We start from the raw sequence: 25,790 nt of genomic DNA, 5'->3' as shown, positions 1-25,790 counted from the left end.
TTGAATGAAACTGCTTTCTTCTTCGCTTTTACCCAGTTAGAACCCTGCCGATACTGTAAACAAAATTCTCCGACGCTTAAAATTCAAGAAATGTCGCTGGAAGAATGTGCCAAATAAATATCGAGTTCCTGGTTCATTAAATAAATTAGCCGCGGTGCCGTGCGATCTTTACGGGTTCGTCAACGATAATCGACTCGAGTTTCTTCTTAATGGACGCGCGATTTCACCGAAAAGATACATCGAACAGCCGGGGCCCGGTCTTCGCGATAAGGTAGAGTGACTACATTACCGACAAAAAATGGTTTCACGTGCCTCAAGTTTTCGTCCTTGTATAAGAATATTTTGTCGCTGATAAAGGGCTCGTTCGAAAGAGGAAGGTTCAATCTAGCGCGCGCTGGTCAGAAGCTGCCGATATTTGGTAACATAAGCGTTAGAAGTAGGCCAAAAATTGACGATGCGCGTGCCGTGGAATCCGAGCATTCTTCTGCCATTGGATGAGTTTTCTGGATGAAATCGAGAGCAGAGCGCGCTAGAAAATATCTCCGGCTACAAATTGAGCTATATTTTCTGGCGTCAGAATTCATAATATCGATAATAAAAATTGTGACAAGTTTAGTCAGAGACTTAGGACCCGTCGGATCAAGACCAAGACGGATCTTAAGTCCGTGAATGGAAATTATCAATTAAAAAGTCACGTGACTGTCCCGGGCCGTTAATGCCACCGAAAGAATCGCGATACGTTCTCCGTCTCGATTGAAAAAGGTGTAAGAATCGATCAATCGCGGACAGGGAAAATTCTGAGGATAATTCCGCGGCCTTATTCCGTGCGCGCAAACGAGTTTACAAGCTTTTTGTCCAATTACTCAGCGGCTCGTTGCCGCAATCGCGGACTGGTCCGGCGTGTTTCCCTCGAACGGGTCGTGTCTCGGGTTTAGGAATGCGTCGGCCGTGGAATGCGCGAATGAACATTCCGCAAGGCACGCAGGTGCACGCGTGTGCACTTCCTTCGGGCTAGGCTCGAACCAATTTGCCCAAAAACGTCGACGAGATTCAGATCTTTCTTGGTTAATTGTTCGAACGCTTTTTCAAATCAGAGTTTGAATCAGATCCAAGGTTCTTGCAACGAAAGAGGTGTCCAATTAATCGCATAACATTTCCTACCTTATAAATCTCCGTCACTATTGAATCGAAAACGCGATCAAAGCGTACATGTAACAATATAAAGAAATCAAGACGAAACTACCATTTACACTAATTGTAGACAACAACCCCTATAGTATGCGTTTCAATCGAAAGAGAGGAAACTGGTCGTGTATTTTGATTGGTATAATGCTTTAGCTAATGAAAGATCGAATTGAACTATACAGGGTGTCTCGCCTAACTGTAGCGTCTCAAACATCTCGCAGGTTTCATATGATAGAAGAAAATTTCAGAGGAAAACATTATACGAATATATCAGTCTATTAAAAAAAACTTCGATGACCTCGAAATCTCAAAAAATGTAACCTTGAAAAAATTTTTTTTGCCTATGATAATATTCGCCCCTCTGAACCAACTGTTTTGCTCTGAAATTTTCTTATCATAAAAAATAAACGAGATATTTTAGATGGTCGAGTTAGGTGAGACATGTTGACATTCGAATGACCTTCGGAAGACTATTCTTCATACTATCTCTGTTCGAACTGTTCATACCACGTTCAAGCTTACCATGCTCGAGTAGGATTGCAATGATACGTACACGGACATGTTTGAGGAATAACTGATGTGGAGGTCATTTGAAGGTCAACGTATTATATATGGTTGAATTCGACGAATTTCATTGGCCAAAACATTGTACCAGTGGAAATACGTCATCGAATTGAAAAATTTTAATGTCATTTTAGTATTAACCGTGTGAAAATTATCTTTGCAGGCAAATTAACCATCGTGGGACGCTAGGATGGGAACAAATCGAATAGAACCGAATGGAACGTGATTCCACTGGGATCGCCGGTGAATCGCGAACGCTCTGCCCACGTGTACATCCTTTCTGGCAACTTTCACTTGGTCCGCAAGCAAACGGAATCGATGGAATCCCGGGAGTCGGTCACCGGGTGCTCGTAGCCCGAGGGAATTTTGCGAAGATCGTCCAGAAACTAACGATTCGATGTGTGTGTGTGTGTGTGTGTGTTTGTCTGATCAAGTGCGCACGGAATTCCTCCGAACACGATGTCCACCGCATACAGTTACTCGCATTAATATTCAAATGCCTACGACTATTTTTGTAGTCGTTGTTTTGTACAGGACAGGATTATTTAAATTTAGATACTTCACCTGTCCGGAACAGTACTTTCATCGAAACGAAGTGACGCTGAAAAAAAATGACAGGCATCTAGAGATACAAAAATTTTTAGATTTGTCACGACTGTTACTCTGTTACTGCTCAGCCTTATGCGAAATTGAACAGTATAGGGACGACCTAATTACTGTGGGGGTGACAACTACTGTGCCTATATTAATTATACTTATTTTACTTATTACACTTATTCTTAAAGCAGAATGAACATTAGAAAAGAGATGTTAAATTGTTTCGTTAAAATCAGTTAATATGTATGTTGTACATCTGTTTTTCGGTGTTCGTTATGCTGTAAAAATAAGTATAATTAATATAGGCACAGTAATTGGCACCCCTACAGTAATTGGGTCGTTTACCCTACTTTAATCCGACATCTCGGGATTGAATTGTAAAACAAGGGGTAAGTGGTTGCGATTTCTAGAACAAGCCCCGACAATATTACGGTGCAATTCGCAACGGTGGAGATGCTGCAGAAGTTGTAAACGATGTAGCGTAACGGCCGAAACTTTGAAACTCCATCGTCATTACGGTTATAGAAGAACGTACGTTACAAATGCTAAGTGCTTCTGTCAAGACATTAGTTGCGTGATCCAAGAATATTTATCCTAGCACCATAAGATCCAAAGACAGAGAATATTCGAATCAATTTTATTCCGACGCGTGTACAACAAAAATCGCGCAATATCTAAATGGTGGAATCAGTACACTTCGAATCTTCGTGTAAAATAACAAGTTTATAGATCAATTGTAAGACGCGGGAGCTAAGCTAACCGAAAAGACAAAATTCGAGCTTTAGAGTGAGTCCGAATTGATTTCCCCAAACCTGAAATTTAGTGTCGAAATACTTTATGGATCCGTCAATTTTTATAATTTTCACTTTAAAAAATTGCGCAAACTCGAGCTTTAGAATGAGTCCGAATTTGGTGTCCAAATACTTTTCGGATCCGTCAATTTTAATAATTGTCACTTAAAAAAAATTGCGAAAATTCGAGGTTTAGAGCGAGTCCGAATTGATTTCTGAACTATTGTTTTCTACGTAATTACCACAGATTAAATGTTAAAAGATTTCCCCCAAATCTGAAATTTAGTGTCCAAATACTTTATGGATCAGTCAGTTTTAATAACTTTCACTTTAAAAAATTGCGAAAATTCGAGCCTTGGAAAGAGTCCAAATTGATTTCTGAACTATTGTTTTCTATGTAATGACCACAGATTGAAAAATTTAACAAATCTTATAGCTTTCAGAGATATGAAAAGATTTTCTCCAAGTCTGAAATTTAGTGTCCAAATACTTTATGGATCCGTCAATTTTAATAACTTTCACTTTAAAAAATTGCGAAAATTCGAGCTTTAGAGTGAGTCCGAACAGATTTCTGAACTATTGTTTCCTACGTAATGACCGCAGATTAAATATGAAAAGATTTTCCCCAAATCGGAAATTTCGCAGTAGGTGAAACTTGTGCAAATCCTGAGCGCACGAAACACTGAAGAAATCGTGTAGGAGAAATGGACGCGTCATGGGAAAGGTATGCGCTTACCTGCAAAAAGTCCCAGGGCGTTGCCCCCAACACCTGAAGAATCTTGTCGTATCCGGAATCCTGGCAAAACTCGAAGAACATCCGGCCGAACTGCTCCAGGATCTCGTTCGCCGGGATATCTGGAACACGCGGTCTCTCGTTACCCCTCGTGGATCTCGATTTCGTGATCGTTCACGGATCCGATCCCGGACCGTTCGACTTAATGGGGAAATCGCTGGATGGCTGTCGAGTGTCGCTTAAACTGATCGAGGGGCGTTGTTAGGGGTGGTGGGGTGTGGGGGGAAGGGGGGAAATAGGGGTCGCAATTTTAACGAGCACCGTTCGAAGTTCAAACGGGAACTCGATCCGATGAGATCGTGTGCGGTCGGAATCAGTTAGATTGTCCACTGGATACTCGATTCAATCGCTGATCGGTTATTCGGGATACACAGCAATTATTGTGCGTCCGTCCTTGTTGCAATGCTACGGGGAGGAAGCCCGCGTGACAAGACAATGCTGACCAGCGCACCAATTTGTGAGAATTAGGGGATCATTTGACGTCTTGTGTTTGGTGGTCATTTGTCATCGTTTGAAGTCTTGGACGTTTTCGGAGTATGTTACTCAATTATTAGGTGGTCCCATTAGTTCGTGCCGTTTACTCTTGTACCATTTAAATTCTGAAAATAAAATATGTAATCATCCTCTTCTGACATTTTTGGCAAAGACATCATACCGTCACTATAAAATTTCTGCGGTTTTTCGTTAAAATACTTTTCAGTGGTGAATAATATAAACATATCCACGGCACGAACTTATGGGACGACTTAGGATAGGGTTAAAGTAAGGAAGGACTTTTGGAAAACGAGTGTTCTTAAAAAGCTGGTTAAACTGGTTTTCGAAAACTATTAAAATTGTGCTAGAAATATTTTTTATACCGTAAAAGGCGAAGGAGGTGCATGGGATATGCTTGTAAAGTCAAATGAATATTCCAATCAGTATTTCCATGAATAGAAAATAAAAAGACACGATCACTTCGAATTAACCCTCCGACGACGACGGGCCCTGGGTCTGTCAAGACCCAGAGTATCAAAGTCGTTATTCGATTACTCAGTTTTCGGCGAATCAATTAAAGAAACGCTGCTTTAGGAACAATAGAAAGAGCAACGTGTCTACAAGAAGTGTCGTCAAAAATACATTTTGAAAAATTGATAAGCCATACAGTAACTGGTCGAGGGTTAATCAATGTAAATCAGTTTAGCGAGTATCTTCTGGACTTTTCAAGTGAAATAACCAGCGACCAAAAATATCGGTTATTCTAAAATTTTCTGTGATAAAAATCATTAATTAAAAGTTGATTATTATTGAAATTTAAGATGATCTACGCAAAATATAAAGAAAAAATTCGAAGAATCGATTTTTATACCTTTTGGTTACAAATAACATCTCATTGCTAACTGTTATAAGTGATCAAAACGAATTTCTGTCAACGATAACGTTTACCAACAAGAGCACAAATTTTCGCTCACTTATAACCCTTATTTGTAACTAACACGATTTTTGTCGATGAAATACTCGTATGACCTTTTTTCTTTTTGGTTATAACTAGACTGCGGATCTTCATGCATGTATGGGTTCTGAAAATTTTCAAAAAAATGTTATAATATAAAATTCCGCAGAATTTCGAACGATTTTTATTTATTCCAGGTCTACAAAGACCACTGCCACTAAAGATTAGATTTCATTTGTTTCCACTTTCCCAAAATTTTCCTGCAGAAATTGAAAATTGCATAAACATGGTTATGAAAGATTACGGTCCCTGGAAATAACATTTTACCCAGCGCTGTTTCGAACGAGGCTGCCCCGAAAAAGTGCGCCCACGTTGCAGCAGCAAGAAGCTACAGACAGGAGGGCAGAAGGCAAAAGGGAAAGGGCCGGTGGGGGGAGGGGAGAAGGGAATCGCATTTCGACCTGCAGCCGGTACGGTGGACTCGCTGAAAGGATTTTTTCTGTGGTGAGGTCACCTCGTTCGCGGATGGAGGCAGTAAAGAAGGTAAAAAGGGTTGACAAAACGACCAAGAAAAAGGAATCGCATTTCGAGCTGGCCCGGTAGCCTGGTCTCCGTCGCTTTAAAAGACGTAGCAGCGTTTAGTGTTGGGTCGGGGGATCTGCAGAATGGTGTTCCTTCTCCGCTGAGGTCACCACTTGGGCCAATAAAAAGCGTCGAAGAGGCGAATGGCGGGGGTAAGAGAAGGATCGGAGAAGAAGGCGAGTTTCGATGTCTTGGTCAACTGTGGGAGCCGAGGCAGAATCAATTGGTCCCCGAGAGTCGATTTTACGTCCGTGAATCTTCTAAGAGGGGATTGCTACTTTTGCATCCCCTTTGCCTTATTGTCCGAGCCACGGGAGAGAACGGGTATCCCGGCCATTTTCTTTTACGAAACCAACGGACGGTCCGGAACAAACGGTAAATGAATGGAGAGGAGTATCAGTTTAGTATACAGGGTAGGGCAATAACTATGTCCAGTTTGAGTATTGCCGTTATTTGTAATAATATGAAAAAACGTTATATAGAAAACTTGTACGATATAGAGGGGGACATATTGTGACGCAAACATTTTCTGCGTGGGTGGAGGCATACAGGAGATTTCAAGGTTATTTTTTTGAATGGAATGCTATGTTTTTTTTATCACGATGTGATAGCCAGTGTTGAGACGAATTCAGCGAGTTATCGTTGAAGGTCATGCGAGGTCAAATATGGTAGTAAAATGAACTTTATCACCTTACAGGAGATGCTCGAATTGGTGACCGTTTGCGTCAATGCAAAGTTGCAATCTTCGTATCTCTGCATCACGTGCATGTCTGATCGTTACTACCATATTTGACCTTGCATGACCTTCAATGATAACTCGCTGAATTCGTCTCAACACTGGCTGTCACATCGTGATAACAAAAACATAGCATTCCATTTAATAAAATAGAGTTGACCTTGAAATCTCTTCTATGCCTCCACCGACGCAGAAAATGTTTGTGTCACAATATGTCCCCCTCTATACCGTGTAGGGTTTTCTGCATAACATTTTTTCATATTATTACAAATAACGGGAATATTCAAACTGGACATAGTTATTGCCCCACCCTGTATATGGGAAAGTGGTTTACGCTGTAACAGGTACTTATCGCGGATGTACCAGGTAGCTGGCAAAGGTGTTTCCGAGACGAGGCGGGTAGTTTCGGTCGAGCGGAAGTAAAGAGAAAATGTACATACTGAGCAGGTTCGCCGCCGCTGATATAATGTTGTAGGTAATCTCGTCGTCGTAGATCTGCCGCACCAGAAACTGGCCCTCCATATTAACCGCCGCATCTTTCCTGGATTAACAAAGTATGAATAAACATCGCGCGGCAAATTGAAACAATTATGCCGGCCGCCGGCGCTGCGCGGATTCAATGGCGGCGCTTGCTTGTTTGCAATTCTAGCAGCCGGATAATTCGAAAAGCTTATTACTAAAACGCTTTAGAAATCCCGACTGCCCTCGAGTGCAAAAACGACAATCAGGATTATATACAATTGGAAAAGATGTACAGTCAGCTGAAATAATATTCCGGACACTTTTCAACAGACCATAACTTGTTCAACCTTGGACCATGCAACTTGGATTTTTTTTTTTTTGAGATATTAAAACAATTAGTTCACTACATAACGTGAAAAAGAAATTTTGAAACAATTCCAACTGGTCGGACTTGCAGTGAAAATCCTCAAAGCTGTTTTTCACAACTTTTTTATGTGAGCCTAACATGCAAAACCAAAGAAATTATTAATAAAGCGTTAATAATTAACGCTGGAGAAATCCCGACTGTCCTCGGGTGCAAAAACGACAATCAGGATTACATACAATTGGAAAAGATGTACAGTCAGCTGAAATAATATTCCGGACACTTTTCAACAGACCATAACTTGTTCAACCTCGGACCATACAACTTGGATTATTTTGAGATATTAAAACAATTAGTTCACTACATAACGTGAAAAAGAAATTTTGAAACAATTCCAACTGGTCGGACTTGCAGTGAAAATCCTCAAAGCTGTTTTTCACAACTTTTTTATGTGAGCCTAACATGCACAACACAAGAAATTATTAATACCAGAAGGATTTAATATCGTTTTCGAAATATTTGTCTTTACTTGAAATTCTCAACGAAATTAATTAGTAAAAGCCCGAATTTGCATAAAGTCTCTAATCCAATTAAAAATTACATTTCGCGCTCCGCCAGCGAGATGAAATATTCCTTCGAAAGTGGCAACATTTTAATCAGTGGCATCTGCTAAGTGGAATACAATTATCATCAAATTAAACAAGCTATTAAGTATAATTAAAAATGAAAAATCGCTAGGGATCTTATTCTCGCTGCTGGCGAAATGAATCATGGCATTACAAGCAAGGCAAGGTGTGCTCTTGATCACTAACTTCTGCAGAATTGAAATGTAATTACGTTCTTCGTGAATGATGTTTTACGTGTCTACAGCTCTATCGATTAATCATTAGAGCCCTCGAAAGTTTAAATCAATGTTTGGTCCTCTGTTTCATAATACAAAGAAAGTAATTATAATTGGCAGCTTTGTTACGAAGATTACGTTACAGGTGAACGAAAGAAGTCGAAGTTACGCCATCCTGCAGCAAAAAGAATCGCTGTCGAGCATCCTTCACGGGCGAGCAATTTATCATACTTTCAAAAGCCGTCTTACACTGTTATGCTAATAGCGAGCCTGTGTTTCGCACTTTCCATCGACGTCCGGAAAAGGCGGCGGTAAGAGGAGTCGTGATTGCACAATTATCGAAAGGATTGTTGATCCCGGCCGAGCGTTTTGATCCGCAGGATTCCGTCACCGTGAATTAATTAATCGGCTTGGCGCCACCGGCAAAGTAAATATTTCTTGGCGAACAAAAGCTGAGCATTTTAACAGGCTGCAGGGTGTTTTCCATTAGGTTCACAAAGTACGGCTCCTCGCCGTTTGACATGGATATGAGCCGTCGCTCCGAGCTCAATTCATTATTCCAATCCAATTTTTCGAGAATCCTTCGACCGGGTGTTTAACTCGCCCGTGGAATTAATAAAACATTCCTATCGGCAGGATCGACATAACTACTTCACCGTGGCTTCAACGAAACCTTCATGCATTCGTTATCAAACGTATCCCATCCAGAACAATTCTAATTTTCATTCCGATTCACACCATATTCACAATCATGCTAATCAAGAATCCTTTTGATTTTTTCATTTCGGATAAAATGATCGGAATCGTGTCAGCCAGTAGGACACTTTTTGTTAAACGAACCTTGTTCAACGACACGTGTCTCCGTCAATTTCGATAATTTTCACTTTTAAAAAAATGTCGAACATTCGTCGAATATAAATAAATATGCATGCAAAATTCTAATATTAAGGAACTTATGATTACTTTGTAAAAAATTCCCCAAAATGTCCAGAAAAATGAAAGTCTAGACTAGGACACCCGCTTAACTTAAGGACTGAAAAAATCGAAAATGACACAAAAATATCTTTAAATCCTTCTGAAGAATGCATCATTTCAGTTTTCTATTTGATGGCAGCCTGCTCCATTTAGCCGATCCATTTATAGTAAGTCCGATAGTAACGATGACAGCAGAGAAGACGGTTCATGAATTTATAAGAGCAAATTGATGCTTGAAGATTTAAACGGATCCGGTTATGGCTGCCATAAAATCAGCGAAAGCGTGCGCTGTCCGAGGGTTGGTAATAAATCTTTGAGGTCCTTAAACTGTTATGAGCCTTGATTTATGGTGTAAATCGTGCTTAGATACCGCCGGCTGGACTAACGTGGTTAGCATGGTTTAAAATGGGACGGGGTACACGTGCAAAAGCCACACTGCGGTTTCCGTAGACTGCGAAGCGAACCAGTACAATCTCGAAAATTATATGACGCAATTTGTAAACACGATGCGGGGAGGCAAACGATGAAACGTCATTCAGGACGGCTAAAATGACCCTTTCCAGCCGAGCTTTTAAGAGTGATCGTGCGATCTTGCTTCACCGATAACCCACATCTCGCTGCTTTCCCGATGTCGTGCACGCCACCCTATCCCACAATTCCGTGGTACGTTGTCGCGGTTCGTAAACAAGTTATTTTGCGAAAATGCACTTTCCTTTTTATCTACTTCCACCGAGGGCCTTTGCGGATTTTCGCCGTTATATACTGTTACGTCATTCTCGATTAACTGTGTAGGGAACAGCACGGAACGCAAAGAAGACAGGATGGAAAGCTTCATCGAATTGCCACAAGTGCCATAAAATCCGCAGTCTCACAATAAATGCAGTCTCAAACGGATTAGTAAAAAATTTCAACTGGTTGGTCGATATTTTATTTTTCTTGGAAAGAAATTGCAATTCTACGTATATTTACTCGACATACGACAAGCAGGTGTTGAATATGGATGTATATCTTTTTTATATGTACAATTTTATTCCGATATAAGACGACGCTTTTTATTTCGAAATAAGAAAACCGCTAACCCCGCTTCTTCTTCTTCATTCGAAATACGACGAAAGCCGGGCCCGAACCATCGCCTTATATCGAAAGAAAACTGTAGCGAAATATCGGTCGGGTCAGAAATGACTCGGGCATAGGCCTGGAACTCGCAGGAGTCCGAGGATTAATAACTTTAATAGCTTCAAAATGAAGCAATAATATTATTAAATTTTTCCAATATGTTGATCTACTCATTTTAATCATGAATGCATAAAATATATTGTCATACATTCTGACATGAATATTTATTTAAAATATGTAGTATTTTGTATAATATCTACATTTATCACCAGCTGTTTCAATACCGACCATCGGAGATACAATATTTTAATAGCAATGGCTGCGCAACTCGAGACTTTGTTTTCTCCCCTAACAGGTCAACTGTAATAGGTACTATAACTGAGGACTCTCGGCCGAGCTTGAGCGCTATAAGGGTAAGGAATTTCCCCCTCCATCGTACCCGCTCCCCACTCTACGAATCATTATGCTCCCCCGAATACATTAAAATTCTGCAGCAAAAACAACAATTTTCAACGTAATCTGTCAGAGTGTGGATAACTTCATCCAATGTAAGTTCAATTTGTGACAAATTGTAAAAAGTTATTGTCAATTTTTCCCAAAACTCTTTCGAATTATTATGCTCCCCCGAATACATTAAAATTCTGCAACAAAAACAATTTTCAACGTAATCCGGTTGAAGATTAATTTCTAGTTTTAAACCTGTCTGTCAGAGTGTGGATAACTTCATCCAATTTAAGTTCAATTTGTGACAAATTGTAAAAAGTTATTGTCAATTTTTCCCAAAACTCTTTCGAATTATTATGCTCCCCCGAATACATTAAAATTCTGCAGCAAAAACAATTTTCAATGTAATCCGGTTAAAGATTAATTTCTATAGTTTTAAACCTGTCTGTTAGAGTGTGGATAACTTCATCCAATGTAAGTTCAATTTGTGACAAATTGTAAAAAGTTATTGTCAATTTTTCCCAAAACTCTTTCTGCAAAAGTCGCATGTCCTGCTTAAAAATAGTGTTTAAAATAGGCTTACAAAAATGCATCTTATTAATTTCCTTCAAACCGAAATAAAATTTGCTGTAGTTGACGGATATCCTTCGGAAAAAATCATAGTCCTACAACAAATATAAACAATCTTTTGTTTTCTACGAAATTCTGAACGATTCATTTAGCCGCTTCGTTGGCGCGCGTAAGCATAATTTCTGACGACATGTGTAGCTGCGGTCAAAGTGACGAAACTTTAAACCACGTCATATGGCAGTGCGAAAAATACGACGTTCAAAGACTCAAACTTTTGGAATCTTTAGGTAAAATGGGCTACCGATTACCCCTAAACATTGACATGTTCATAGCGGAACCTAATATTAAGGCTTGTAGTTATATCCACTTGTATTTTAGAGATTGTAAATTATCCATTTAAATAATAACTATATCTTGTGATATTGTAATACTAAATTGTAATACTAAATTGTACTGTTAAATTGTAATACCACACTGTAAAGCGAAATGGACCCATTTAAGGGTCTAAAGAGCTTCAATAAAAAAAAAAAAAAATTCTGAACGATGAAGAATTTCAAATCATTATAATCTCGCAAACTAAATAGTAGCGAGAGTACACGGCCAATAAATCGTCGAACAGACTGAAAAATCTGTGCGATTTTAAGGTCGATAAAACTGTCATCGGGATCGCAAAAGTCAATTTCGCCCCGTGGTCCCTACACAATGTATCCACGGATACCTTAGGGTCCGTGCTTTCGTGCTTGCTGTTCGCGAGTGGAATTGTCCTTTTAGGACACGCGCTCGCCGATGCTTGCCGCGTGTTTTACAGCGAGAGGGCGGGTTTATGGTGTTGTAAACCTGTATTACGAGTCAGTTGTCCCGGCAACCTCGCCTTTCGTCTCGTCCGCAGAAGTCGTCGTCAGAAGAGTTTCGCGATCTTACGGCCGGGAAACTCGAGAGAGATCCCCACTCCCACCCCCACCCCTTTCCACCCCTATCGAGAATATCGAGGCGAAACTGCAACGGAATTTTTCACGTGGAAACGAGACCGTAGGTTCCTCCGGCAGTCGTGCTCGAGCAAAAAAGTTTCGCTTTCCGTTTCGCTCTCCGGGGCGGAAACCGGAAGGCGGAGGCTCGAAAAGTTTCAGTAACGGGCATTGTTTGCCCGTTCCCGAAGGGAGCCCCCGGCGGCCTGTGATTCCGCGAATAAACGAAACCCGTAACGCGCGCGACTCCCTCGAGCCGGTGCTCCGGAGAGAAAGTCGAGTCCGACATTGTAAACAGCGAGATATTTATGCAACGCCAGCGCCGGCCGGGATTCAAGGGGTTAGAAGGGTGCGGACCTTTGAGCCCGTCGGCAAACAGACGGAAACGCGTGCCAATATTTCGACTTACCGTCGCAGGATCAATAAGCTCCGAGAGGGATCAGGTAAACAGAGGTTTGTTAAACTTGTTGATCCACCCGGGGACAGGAAGAATAGTCGACGGGTTCTTTCTGCCCTCCTGACCCACTTTCCGACTTGCGCCCACTGTCTTTCCGCGAGACACAATCGTTTCTTGCAGCGCACATACGGCCGAATGACCAAATTACGACGACAAAAATATAAAATGAGATTCTATTTGAAATTCTGGTGAGAAATGCTTACAAGAAGACTGCTTAACAATTATCTTCGGAAAAGTAGCTACTTAGGGGTAATTCGGGTCATGAAAAAGGGTCAAGGGTCCATAGTATGTTGATTAAAAAAAAATTAAATGAATAAAACACTAAATTATTTCTGTAGGTTTTAGTGAGATGTAATATGCAACAAGAATATTATTTTACAACCTCATTGTTATTTTTGTCATTGTCATAAGCAGCATCAGTAGCATCATCGTCGAGCTCATCATCGTTGCTTTCGTTACCATTACTATAGAAAGTAGGCATTCTTAGCATACTTAATACAACCTGATTAAACTTTGCTTCTTTTTTTTCGGTTGTTTTCGCATACTTTATTTCATCAAAAGTTTCATCAATGTTTAGAAAGTTCGCTAACACCAAACTTGTCGAATATATGCTTTAACAATCGTTCATTACACTTAAATGACGAAAACTTGGAAAACTGTTCACTTCTTAACACATCAAATAGTTCTTTTCTCGTAATCTTCATTTCCTTTACAGCGCGGTCGACGCGACTACCTGTGAACAATCCGATCTATTGATCGATAGGGCAAAGATGGGGACTCATTTTTTAATTTTTTATATTAGTTATAAGCCATTTTTTTCGAACTAGTAAAGAAAAATCGGTGTACTATTTGGAACTTGTTTTGTCACTCTAGCTAAAGTAAGCATATCAATATTTCTTAACCAAAAATAGTATATGATAGAACATACTATATTAACAGTATGTACAACTTATCTTTGTGTTAGCAATAATTGCAGATGAAAGTACGTACCTGACGCTTCAATATCCATGTAGGAAACTTGGCGAATTTAAATTGGAGAAAATAGGATGAACGCGATTACGTCGTCAACAATACTGGCGCAAACAACTGAGATTCGCCGTCCGAACCATAACCTCACTTTTCGCATGCGCACCAACTACTATGTTGCGTTAACAACAACAATTCTCACGCTATATTGTAGGCCGTTTCTTAGAGTACGTAATGATGATATTTGTCATTAGTTTAGAGAAAATTTTTAAATCTACTTTTCTCGTCGTAATTTGGTCATTCGGCCGTATGTGCAGCGACCATAACTGTTACAACCAAAAAGAAAAAAAGTCATGGAATTCACAGTGAGCTTATATTCTTCCTCCTTGTTAACACGTTGACTGCCGTATCACCCATATGTGGGTGACGGAATTATTTGCCCTGTTTTTAAAATGAATTTTCACGTTAATATATTCATTGTACCAAATTCAATTAGGATCTATAAAACACAACAAACTTGGAGGACTACTCAATATCAAAAACATTTAATATTTTTTCAGTTTTTATTTCATTAAATAACTTGCTTCGATTTTATGGAATTTTTTGAGGTAAATCTAGTTTGCCAGTCAAAGTGTTAACGTGTGTGACCTTGAACGACCTTGAACTGCTATATCGTTGAAATTGTCTCGGGAATGGCTACAATCGTAGGAGTTCAACAATATGTGGTTCCATTAAAAAAAAAAAAACAGAGATGACCTTCGTATCTCCTTGACGCCTCCACCTATAAAAAAACTGGTAACATCGGATAATCAGACCCTCGATACCAAATAATTTTGGCCTGATGCAACCAAGCAACCAAGTTATTCGGGTGGCCGGTTTAAAGTGCCTCACCGTGTACAGTACTGCCGCGACGTTTACCATCCAGGCCTTGGCGACATATATAGAGAAATTCGATGAGACCGAGTTTCTTAATTCCGACGATTAACCGCAGCTGTTCGCGAGAGTTTTATGCGCTGAATTAAAAGCAGATAAAATGTCCGATTCGAGGGACGATGTTTTACGTCCGTGTGCGTACGTGTTTACGATGTAAAAATGTCGTAAAGTCTGTGAACATTGCGGAACCGTGGAAGGAAGTTCTATAAAAGCTTCTCCGCAGGAGAATCGGACAGTAAAAAGTATGCTAATCGTCGATAAGTAAGGAGCGATATTGCTTCACGAGCGTGTCGTAAATGCAACAGTGACACGAATAGAAATTGTCTCGTGTTAAGAACAAATATAACGCGCGATACTCGATGCAAGGAATTACGAATGCAACCTCATCCTCTAAGTTTTCTCGATCGTATCACTTTCACTCCCTCGGGCTTAATTCCTCTTCTCTTTTAGTATTATACTTAATGCGCTGTATTAAAGGCCGACGAAGGTTATCATTATCCGATCGGGAAATTGTTTGCAGCTGTCTAAACGCAGAACTTTCTTCGATTCGACAATCTTTTTGCTTGCTTATCCTTACGGCGAGCTGGCTCGAGAAACTTTGACTGTTCAGAACCTCGACGATCATCTGTTTTTCGCGATGAGCCTTAATAAAATGCGTTAAACAAATTAGAAGACTTAACAGCAGCGATTCAAATTTAGCAATTTTGTAAAAGAATTCCAAGTACGTGACGAAGCGAGACTGGACGAGAGCGATGAGATTCAAAGTAACTAAGCGGACAAGATTGTTAAAAAGACATAAAATTGCAAATTGAAATGGCCAAAGTGGAAGCGCGTAAGGATGCGTAGCCATCGGTTCCATCACGAAGGATCGGCGCGTAACGCTTTCTGCGAGGAAACAAACTGTGACGAACCGTGAAGCATTTTCATGAAATATTCACTAAAGTTTATAAATCTTTTACCGAGGTTATTATCCAATCTGTCCAATTTGCCCGAAGCTAATTTACGAACACGGAAAACATTTTAAAACCCGTTTAGAACCCATCGCGAACCTATCGTACCATAAACCGTACAGCTAATTAAAAAAAAGTTTGCCCACATTTTAAATTACCGATTTAGCTTGGCAAATAGAAGGTGTAAAACAGCGCTATAAAAATAATTTACTAACGCTTGTTTTATTGTTCCAGGCTGGAAGAAAATTTGAAAAAATCCTGCGACACTTATCGAAGCCTCTAATGTAACGTATGAGAGTTAATCTTTAATCAATTTTACAATAAACATAAAAATTCGAAGGAAGAAATTTTCGCCTGTCCATAAAATTCGGGATGAATTAGCTTAGGGTCTAAATGTGTGAATGAAACTAGTACAGGAACGTGCAATATGCGATACCTGCACTATATCGGTGCGTATTAAAAAATTTTCGTTAAATTGGAAGTGTCGCCCATAAATCCTGAAAAAATTGCTTTCGATAGTCCCGCGAGAAAAAATTCGATTTCGATCACAACGACATGATTAATTCGAAGCATTCCGGTTCACTGTACATCTTCCAGGCATTTTCGCACGTCCCCGAAATTCCATTCCCGAATCTAATCATCGCAGCTCGCCGGAGGCACGTTTGCCATTCAAATTATCAATTTCGCTCGGGCGCGCTATTGCACGCTTTGAGTGTCGCGTCATCCATTTATTCTTTCCCATTGTTGAGGAATCAATTTTCGCGAGGCTACACCGAGAGAATCGAATTCTCTTAGGATCCGTCCCCTAAGCTATTTATACCTCAGTTCGTCGGGGCAGATCACTTCTCTCGGTTTCATTATATTTTTAAAATTGAAACTATAAGTTTCCTCGCGAAGCCCACGATTAAAACAGACGTTTCTATTGCCGGACAATATTTAATCAATGCTTTAAAATAACTTCGTGAGGCTTTCACTATGCAGATTCTAAGGTGTCTGTTGAATGAGAACAGTTCTCGAAGAAGTTTTCGAGTTTCTTTCTATAAAAGTTCCTCAGGTGTCTTCTTCATCGTGATACAGGGGTTGGTACAGAATTCTTCTAGATTATATTTCGATTTCTGCAGAAAAAGACAATGACATTATGCAACGTAGGTCACGAGTTGAAATTCCACTTTTTTAAGGAAAATTTTAACTAAATCTTGCACCCTCTTCGGCAGTTAACACTTTGATCGCCAAACTAGAAACCCGAAAAATTCCATAAAATCAAAGCAAGTTATTTAATGAAATAAAAACTGAAAAAATATTAAATGTGTGATATTGAGTAGTCCTCCAAGTTTGTTGTGTTTTATAGATCCTAATTTAATTTGGTACAATGAATATATTAACATGAAAATTCATTTTAAAACCAGGGCAAATAATTCGGTCACCCACAAATATGGGTAACGTGGCATTGAACGTGTTATTATAGAATATGTTTCGATTACTGCAGACAAAAGACGGACAAAATCCTCCTCTCTTAACACTATGATCGCCAAACTAGAAACCCGAAAAATTCCATAAAATCAAAGCGTTATTTAATGAAACAAAAATTGAAAAAAATAAAACGTATGATACCGAGTAGTCCTCCGACTTTCTTGCATGTTACAGATCCCAATCAAGTTTGGTACAACGAATATATCAACGTAAAAATTCCTTCTAAAACCTGCACAAATAATTCCGTCACCCACAAATATAGGTAACGTGGCATTCAACGTGTTAAATAACGAAATGATGGGAGCCAACTAAGAAATGTCACCCCATCCACAAACTAGAATTGCTTGGATGCTCATCGGAAGATCGTACGCGTTAAAAAAGGCCGGTCGAACAAAAGATTCGTTGAATCTGCGGGCGAGTCGGTGGTTGGCCAGTTCAATATAATTCAATATAAATTCCAGAGGCGTATCGCGCGGCGATGAAAAGTGGCGGTGTCCGCGGGGGCGAAATTTCCCAGGGAAGAATGCGAGGGATTCGGGTCAGGGATGCGTGGAGGCTGGATCGGTGTCACGCCTCCAGTAAAATTAAGCTAGAAGCATGGTGACACCACGTGGCGAGGCGTCCCATTCGGCGATCGGGGTCAGAATCGCGCGTCGCGACGCCGAGAACGCTTCGGAATCGCTGAAGCGCCGAAACCAACGGCCGCAGTACAAACAGTACGCAACACGTTACTGTCGATAGTCCTGCGGGAGCAGGCAGGACGCGAATAGGATGCAGAGGAGTCGGCGCGAACGTTGATCGCGCGCGGACTACTTACTTTATCGCCTCCCAGGACTCGTTGCCGAACGTCTTCACGAACAGCAGCTCGAGGGCGTAATTCACAAAACCGTACTGCACATAAGAGAAAAGATATGTGTATCCGAGCGTGAAACGGACGAGCGGAAACGGTCTCGCTTGTCGATTCAGGAAATCCCCGTTCTGTCCCGCGGGTCCGTCACTTCGATCGTGAATCAAACATAGTCAAACGACACTGTCAACCCCGGGTGATCTGTCGTCTCGTCGCTCGTGTTAGTCCCGGTTCCGTCGCCGCGACGCGACGTCTCCCGCGGCCTTCTCGACCGTTTCCGCGTACTGTCGCTTTTCGCTTCTCTCTTTTGTGGGAACGTACCATGGTGCACCGGGGAGAGGTTCGCCGCGTATCATTCCATTCTAATTGCCATAGGAGCCGTGTTTACCTCGTGCACACGAGCCGCGTACTGGAAAGTCGGCCTGCCTTCCGTCAGAGACGATACGTATCGATTTTCAACCCCTCAGCTGCGCCACCTAGACGCAACCCTGTTACCCGGGACCGACGACACGCGCCTCCTACACCCTTCCGCTCTGGCAATCCGCTCTAATGCCATTTCCCGCTGCGGAATCGACAGCGATATCACTCCGCCAACGAATACTTGACGGAGTTTCAAGGGGAGAGGCCCGCTGGACAATAAACCGTCGAAGATAAACGAATTTTCAGCGAACAGCAACAGCGATCTGCGCGCGCGCGCGCGCACACAAGTCGATGCCGAAAAGTTCATTTTTCCCCAAGTACGAAATCCAAGAAAATTTCTAATGGAAACCATCAGTGATGTGACATAGTTCGTAATGTTGCCCGGAATTTTTATGCAGGGACTACAAGTAACAGTTATTCTAATGTTTTCTACGATTAAAAAGGCATTGATAAAAAGTTATTATTGACACGTCAACTGCCACGTTAGAATAAAAGAAAACCACACTATTATAAAATATGAGATAAGATTTATATCAGAATAGTAACTCTAGAAGCACGTTGTGAGACACGTGTTTATCCAGCGAAAGAAACGTTACGAATGAAACAGAAGAGATCGAAACAGAGGAGCGACAGTCGAATATTAACCCTTAGCACTCGAATGGCGACTCTGAAGCACCACCAGAAATTGTTGTGGCATTATTTCAAAGAAATTACAAAAAATATTACAAAATATTTGTTACATTACGATATTTGTATTTCATAGATTACTAAACATTCAAATACTGTATGTAGAAATCGGATCAGTTTCGTTTGAATAAATTGAAAATATTGTAAGACGAAAGAAAAATTTAATTTTACAGTGAAAATAGTGCCGAGTGCAAAGGGTTAACAACTGAAGATCGAGGGTCCCATGCCGGGGACAACATACAATGTATATTAACCGTAGATACAATGTATGCATATACAGGTCAATGGCCGGTCCAATCGATCCTACCTTTTAAAGAAATAATAGATTGATTTTGTTCTATTTATGAGAGAAATTCCAACAGTGATTTTATTTTTTTTATTATGTGATATCGAGATAAACCGAATTTTATTGGAATCTTTCGAATTCGAAAGGATTAAGACAACGTTACCTATGTATAACAGTGTTATTGTATTCACTTGTATTATTATTGTATTCTTCTTGTTTTATTTCTGTATTCTATATTATTGTACCCACTTATATTATTCCTGTAAAGCGAAATAAACCCAGAAAGGGTTTCAAATGCTTAATAAAAAAAAAAACGTTACCTATAACACATTTTAAATTTCTAGTTTTGGTTTCATTAATTACTACTCCGATTTTGTGAGGATCTCGGGGGTTGATGTTTGGCGCTTACCGTGTGAAAAGTTAAGATGATCTACACAAAATATAAAGAAAGAAATTCGATGAACAAGATGATTAAGGAATTTCGATTTTTATACTGTTTGGTTACCAATACGTGCGACCAACACGATTTTAGTCGATGAAATACTTGTTACTCCATGACCTTCTTTTCTCTTTGGTTATAACAGTTATGGTCACTGTTTTTATGAAATATATGACTTTACAATTATTGATATCAATATAAATCTTGATTCGTTTCCTGAAACACGCTGTGCAAAGAATGTGCAAAATGACATGAATACATTCAAAATCATGCAAAGCATTCAAATTTTAAAGCCAATTTTTATTCATTTAATTTTATACAACCTTCAGTCTTTGTAATTAATATACATTTCAAAGTAATGACCAACTGTCACTACTAATGACAGTCAACTTATTATTATTGTTTATGTCTAATCCGATTTCGGATAGTACAACTAGTTTCAAGAAAAATTCGTCCGTGAACGTGTTAAATACGAAAGTTTCGAAATTATCTGTACAATATTGTTTGATTACTCAAAGGATAATCATCGTGTTCTCTACAACAAAAGTTTGGGGTCCCACAGGTCTTAGGGGTCCGGACTAGTGTTCTTTCTCGGGAAATTTTATAATTGACTATTTCTCATTTCTCGAGAAATCTCAGTATTTCTCGAGAAATTTCAATCTAGGAAAATTCTTATGAATCTCATTTATTTTATAACATATAAATTCTTAAATTCTCTTAAATTCTTATTTAAAACTTTAGAAAAACTGAATACTGAATTGAGTAATGAGTCTCGTTGTTATTCAAGAAGAAATATCTAAAAGAAGAGACAAGATTGTTGTACCCCTTATAAAATATCTGCATAATCCAGAATCTCTGCAAAAAGATTCAGAAGATACATTTTTTTATTTAACATCTAAGGCAGATATGTATAAAATGGCAAAACAAATTCTGAGCAGACTTTTTGGAAAATATAAGAATGATCCTTATGAAAATAGTTAAAAACTTTCAGATTCTCAGAACGAGGAACTGTCGCTGGAAAAACAGTTAGAATTAGAAATTGCAGACAGCCTTCAAGAATTTAGTGTCGAGAGTTTAGCGGCGGAAGAAAATAAATTCCGGACTCTAACAAAGGAATTCCAAATGTTTGATTCCACTGAAAAAAGGACACCCAATCTTCAGCAACTTTTGGATGTTCTGTATACGATGAGGCCAACATCCACACAAAATGAAAGAAATTTTTCTACGGCTACAGATTTTGTTACAAAAAGAAGTAGATTGTCTGATTCTACATTAGACGCATTATGCTTCTTAAGAAGTCATTTCAAAACAAAAACCGTAATGTTTCACTTTATAAAAGCTTGGTAAAAGTTTCCCAATATACAGAATTCTCGAGAAATATACTCTTATTTCTTATTTCTCGAGGTAAATGAAAAATGTTGAGAAATCAGGAACACTAGTCTGGACGCTGCGCGCTGATGGGATCGAAGAACCCATGGTCCTCCTGACCTTGACCGGATTCGGGCCCATTTTGTATTTGCAAGTAGTTCCACTTTGACGCAGACTCCGCCTCAGTCTGTCAGGCGACTAATGAAGCTGTTACTCCGGTGCCCCCCCCCCTAATTTCCGGCTTCTTCGGCCCCGAGTTTGCCCGACGACATTGCTTCTCGAACCAAGAAGAAGCTCCGCTGCAGCGACTGCTGAAGCGCTACGAATTCCCGGCTTCGTTTCTAATTACAATTTAAGCCGAGCTTGCTTATCAACCGCGTGTCCCTCGGAGTGGAGATTTCAGAACGCGGATATCGCTCCTGGTCGAACCATTCTTGCGCCCCAGTTTCGCAAAGTTCCTACAAAGTTGATCGCGTCCGCTGCTCTTGCTGTTCCGTGCTTGGCTCCGAAGGCCCACGCTTTTCGTGCGGATCGCGTGCTTCCGGTTGCGCCGAAAATACGACGACGCCATTTTGTTGCCGAAGCTCGAGCCTCCCAGATAAAATCCCCGAAGACCCGCGATACCATCTCCTCTATTCAGCCGGCAGCAGGAAGCTAGGCGTCCATCTAAATGAGGCGTCCTCTGTCGAGAAGACACACTCTGTCTTCACAGCAAAAAATGTCACAGAATTATACAACGGCTGAAAGCGTTTAATGAATCTTTGAGCTGCAAAAATTATAAGAAATGCAACATCATTTTTTAAGAGAACTGTTGAGATGCGACCCATGGTTTCTTTCACAAAGTTGATCGTTATGACCAGTAGAACACGATTAAACGAAAAAATTGTTGTTTTTTGACCTTGAAAATCAAGGTCAAGGTCAATTTTGCGGGAAGTCTTTTATGTCAATTTCCACCAAATCGTAGGTGTAGAATCCCGCTATGGTGGCCGTGACATATAATTTTTTGACACCCTATACACGTCGGTGTTGATCTTAACGCGTTAAGTACCAAGTATCAACCCCAGAGATTCTTCCAAAATCGGAGGAATTTAATTAACCAGTTAAGCGTGGAGTTTAATTTGAAAAATCCCCCACGGCGCGGAATTAAAATCAAGCAATGACGAATATACACGTCGAACGCAAGCCAAATGCGGCTATTATAAAAGCCAAAGCCCTTGTAAAGCTAAATGAGGAAGAATTACATTTTTATTCGACAAGAAATTAACAATTCGTTAACGTTAACCGCACCGCAATAGAATTTTGAATGACGCGCATACACGTCAAACACGCTTAACTTTTTAATGAAACCAAAACCAGAAATTTAAAATGTATTATAGGGGATGCTGTCTTAACCCTTTTGAATTCGAAAGATTCCGATAAAATTCGGTTTGTCTGGATGTCTGATAATGAAAATGAATTTCTGACCGACGTGGCTGACCGAAATTGTGCTTTTCTACTAAATTTCGTCTTCACTTTCACGAAACTACCCCTAAGCCGCGAGTACAAGGAACGTCTGGAAACGACTGTCCCGTCTCATATTTATTGGCCGAAAGTTGCAGCACGGTCTCATTGGTTCGCGTCGAAAATTATTAGCTGGCCTGCACGTAGCACAATGTAACTATCCGGCACCGAACGAATCCATCGATATCGGGAGGTGCTCGGTTCCGCCTCACGGGTCGCAATGATTAATCGAGTGAAACTTCCGCGGACATAAATTACGAGCCAGCCGTGGAACCGATCCGGCAAACGGCAAATAAATTACAAAGCGAAGCAACCTGGAAAGAATTTTTAATTAATTGGCGGGGCCACTTTAATCAGCCCTCCGTCGAAACGTGCTCGCTCCGCTCCGGCCGTTTAGACCGGTAAGAAGCCCTGAATTCCCTTTCAGAGGCACCGCTGGATTTCTTGGTGAGCTCGAGCCCGAGCGAAAGGCTTGCCGGGGGGATCATTAGGCCGAATAAAAATTTCACAGAACGCGAGGACCTTCGGGAACGATGCTGCGAGCCAACGGGACCGTGTCTTTCGAGGACACCCTCCACCGACGCGGAATTTCGAAAACTTCAACGACCGTCGGACACTAAATATTTCACTCGCCCCGTCTTTCTGAAGAGTGTCCACTAGTTTAACGCTCCGATTGTAAAGCAATCTTTGGGGATTATCCCTCTCGCACTCGAAGAACCCACACGTCCCTTCCGACCTACAATATTTTTCATTCTGTCCCCGTACTCTCCCATTTCATGTACACGCGACGAATAGATGAATTTTATGCATTTCATCGATGAATTTTTGTGACAAATGCGTAGGCGAAACGGAAAATAGCGACAATATAAAAAGATTATTAAGAGAAGAAATAAGTGTAAGTAATTGTTTATTTTGCGTAACGATCCGCAGTCTACTGCGAAAAGTTCTCGAATAAATCAACACGTTAATGTTGCACGCCGGTGTGTTCGTTTCGCGAGTACGCCGGCCGGGGGAAAAACAATTGTCATTTCTTGATGAGAAGAGTAGTCGTGAAGCACGGCTGAGAGGTTAAAGCTGACCTATTTCCTCGGTCGTTCGCGACTTCTCGGAGCTGCGGCGTCGGGTCGCGTCGCGTCGCGTCGCGACGACAGGGAAATTGGGCGCCGTTTTTCGGCGTCCCGTGTCTCCGTGCGGGAAACTTTTCCGCGCCAGTTCCTTTAATCCCGCCCGAAATTCCGTTGTTGTCCCCGGTATTAGGGGTCGTCCTGTCACGGGCGTCTCCGATCCCCGTCTATCGGCCGGCGCGCAGCGTCGCGACGACACACTTCTGCACAGAGACCGGCCGCAGATGTTTACCTTCGCAGCTGTCGCGGCGAACTTCGAAGACGTATTCGCCCGTATCGCAGTCGCAATATCGGGATATAGGGCACCCGAGGCAATTGCACGGAGCTCGACCCCGTTATCAAAGGCCGAAAGGGCAGCACACCGCCCGCATCGCGAGAGAGAGAGAGAGAGAGAGAGAGAGAGAGAGAGAGAGAGAGAGAGAACGTTCTCGGGAACGTAATCGACGATCCGACGGAACACTTCGTTTCTAGCAATTTCGCGACGCGTTCTCGCCGACCGCCCTATGAAACATAGTTCCCGAGCCAGTCTCGCCCGGTACACTTGCCCGAACAAACGTAATAACCGCGTGGAACTGCGTAAAGCGCAGCTCAATATTGTTCCGGGACATTGAGCGTCGATGATTGAAGGACCAACACGGATTTTCGGGAACTGATGCCGTCCGCGTGTTAACACTTTCGATCGCCTTTCATTCCTACCTAATTGTGGAGAATGTTTTATAACCAAGGACCGTCACTGTTCTAACCAAGAAGAAGAAAAGTCATGGAATAACAAGTATTTCATCGACTAAAAGTAACGGAAAATTTCAGTGTAAAACAGTATACAGTAAGGAGCAAAACTGAACACACATACGACATTTTAAGAAAAATAATTTGTTATTCAATATTTGTATGTGGAATACAAAAGAAACGAAATACTTGGTGTTATGTACAATCTTTTGGCTTTTCAAAACAAACTTAACATTTGTGATGTTATTATTATTTCGCTGGATGCAATTCTTTTTTCGTGTAGTCGGTTTTGCACCGCACTAACATTCTCGGGATTAGGAACTGTCAACACAGATTTTGTAAACAACTTGGTAGTCAATCACGGTCAATGCCACGGCCAGGAGTGCAGTAGTTATTAGTTTATCGTTGTTCATGCGTCAACACGCGTCAATATAACATCATGAAGCCATTATCTAAAGATATGAAGAATAATATCATTGTCCAATTAAAATCGGGTTTATCGACGCGAGTAATTGCTAGAAAATTTGTCGTCAGTCAGGGAGTTGTACACAAGATACGGAAAAAATACTGTAGTAAAGTCCCTGCATCTTTTGGAGGCCGTCCAAAATTATTATCTTGTCAGGAGAAGAGAAGATTGACGAGATACATTACTTCAGAAATTACAACGACGGCATCAATGGCCGCAAAGTTATTCGAAAGCGATGTTGGAAAGAAAATTAGTAGGTGGACGGGTCGATGGGCATTAAGAGAAGAATGGCATTAAAGAATGTCAAGGCCGGTCTGAGTTTTGCAAGAAAATATTTAAGCTGGAATATAGAGCAATGGAAAAAAGTAATTTTTTCCGACGAATCTAAAATCAATCGAATTTCATCGGATGGACGTTCTTGGTGTTGGTTACTAAGGTTATTAAGTGTACGAAAATCTGAAATGTTTACTCAAAATTAGTTGCCGGGCAAAACCGACTACACGAAAGAAAATTGTATGAAGCGAAATAATAATAATATCACAAATGTTAAGTTTGTTTTGAAAAGCCAAAAGATTGTATATAGATAATACCAAGTATTTTGTTCCTTTTGTATTCTACATGCAAATATTGAATAAAACATTATTTTTGTTAAAATGTCGTATGTGTGTTCAGTTTTGCTCCTTACTGTATATTTGTAAGTGCTCGAGGGCAGATAGAGTGAAAATTATAACGTAACG

The 25,790-nt window shown here is 40.7% G+C and overlaps 1 protein-coding gene across 1 annotated transcript in view; it reads right to left on the bottom strand.

Annotated features, from left to right (window-relative positions):
• The window catches only part of Gycbeta100b (guanylate cyclase soluble subunit beta-1-like), a 52,919-nt gene extending 34,433 nt beyond the window's left edge, over positions 1–18,486 (bottom strand). The window contains exons 1-4 of the mRNA XM_076790908.1: positions 18,359–18,486; positions 18,008–18,081; positions 7,118–7,218; positions 3,874–3,992 (exon numbers count right to left, since the gene is read on the bottom strand). Of these exons, the coding sequence (XP_076647023.1) occupies positions 3,874–3,992; positions 7,118–7,218; positions 18,008–18,081; positions 18,359–18,361 (297 nt within the window). The 5' untranslated portion in view covers positions 18,362–18,486. The remainder of the gene's footprint in view (positions 1–3,873; positions 3,993–7,117; positions 7,219–18,007; positions 18,082–18,358) is intronic.
• Positions 18,487–25,790: the final 7,304 nt, after the last annotated feature.

Source organism: Halictus rubicundus, chromosome 7 (assembly GCF_050948215.1).
Source record: "Halictus rubicundus isolate RS-2024b chromosome 7, iyHalRubi1_principal, whole genome shotgun sequence".
NCBI classification, from domain to species: Eukaryota; Metazoa; Arthropoda; class Insecta; order Hymenoptera; family Halictidae; genus Halictus; species Halictus rubicundus.
Note: the sequence above shows the minus strand (reverse complement) of the source record. Positions and strands in the feature narration are given on the sequence as shown.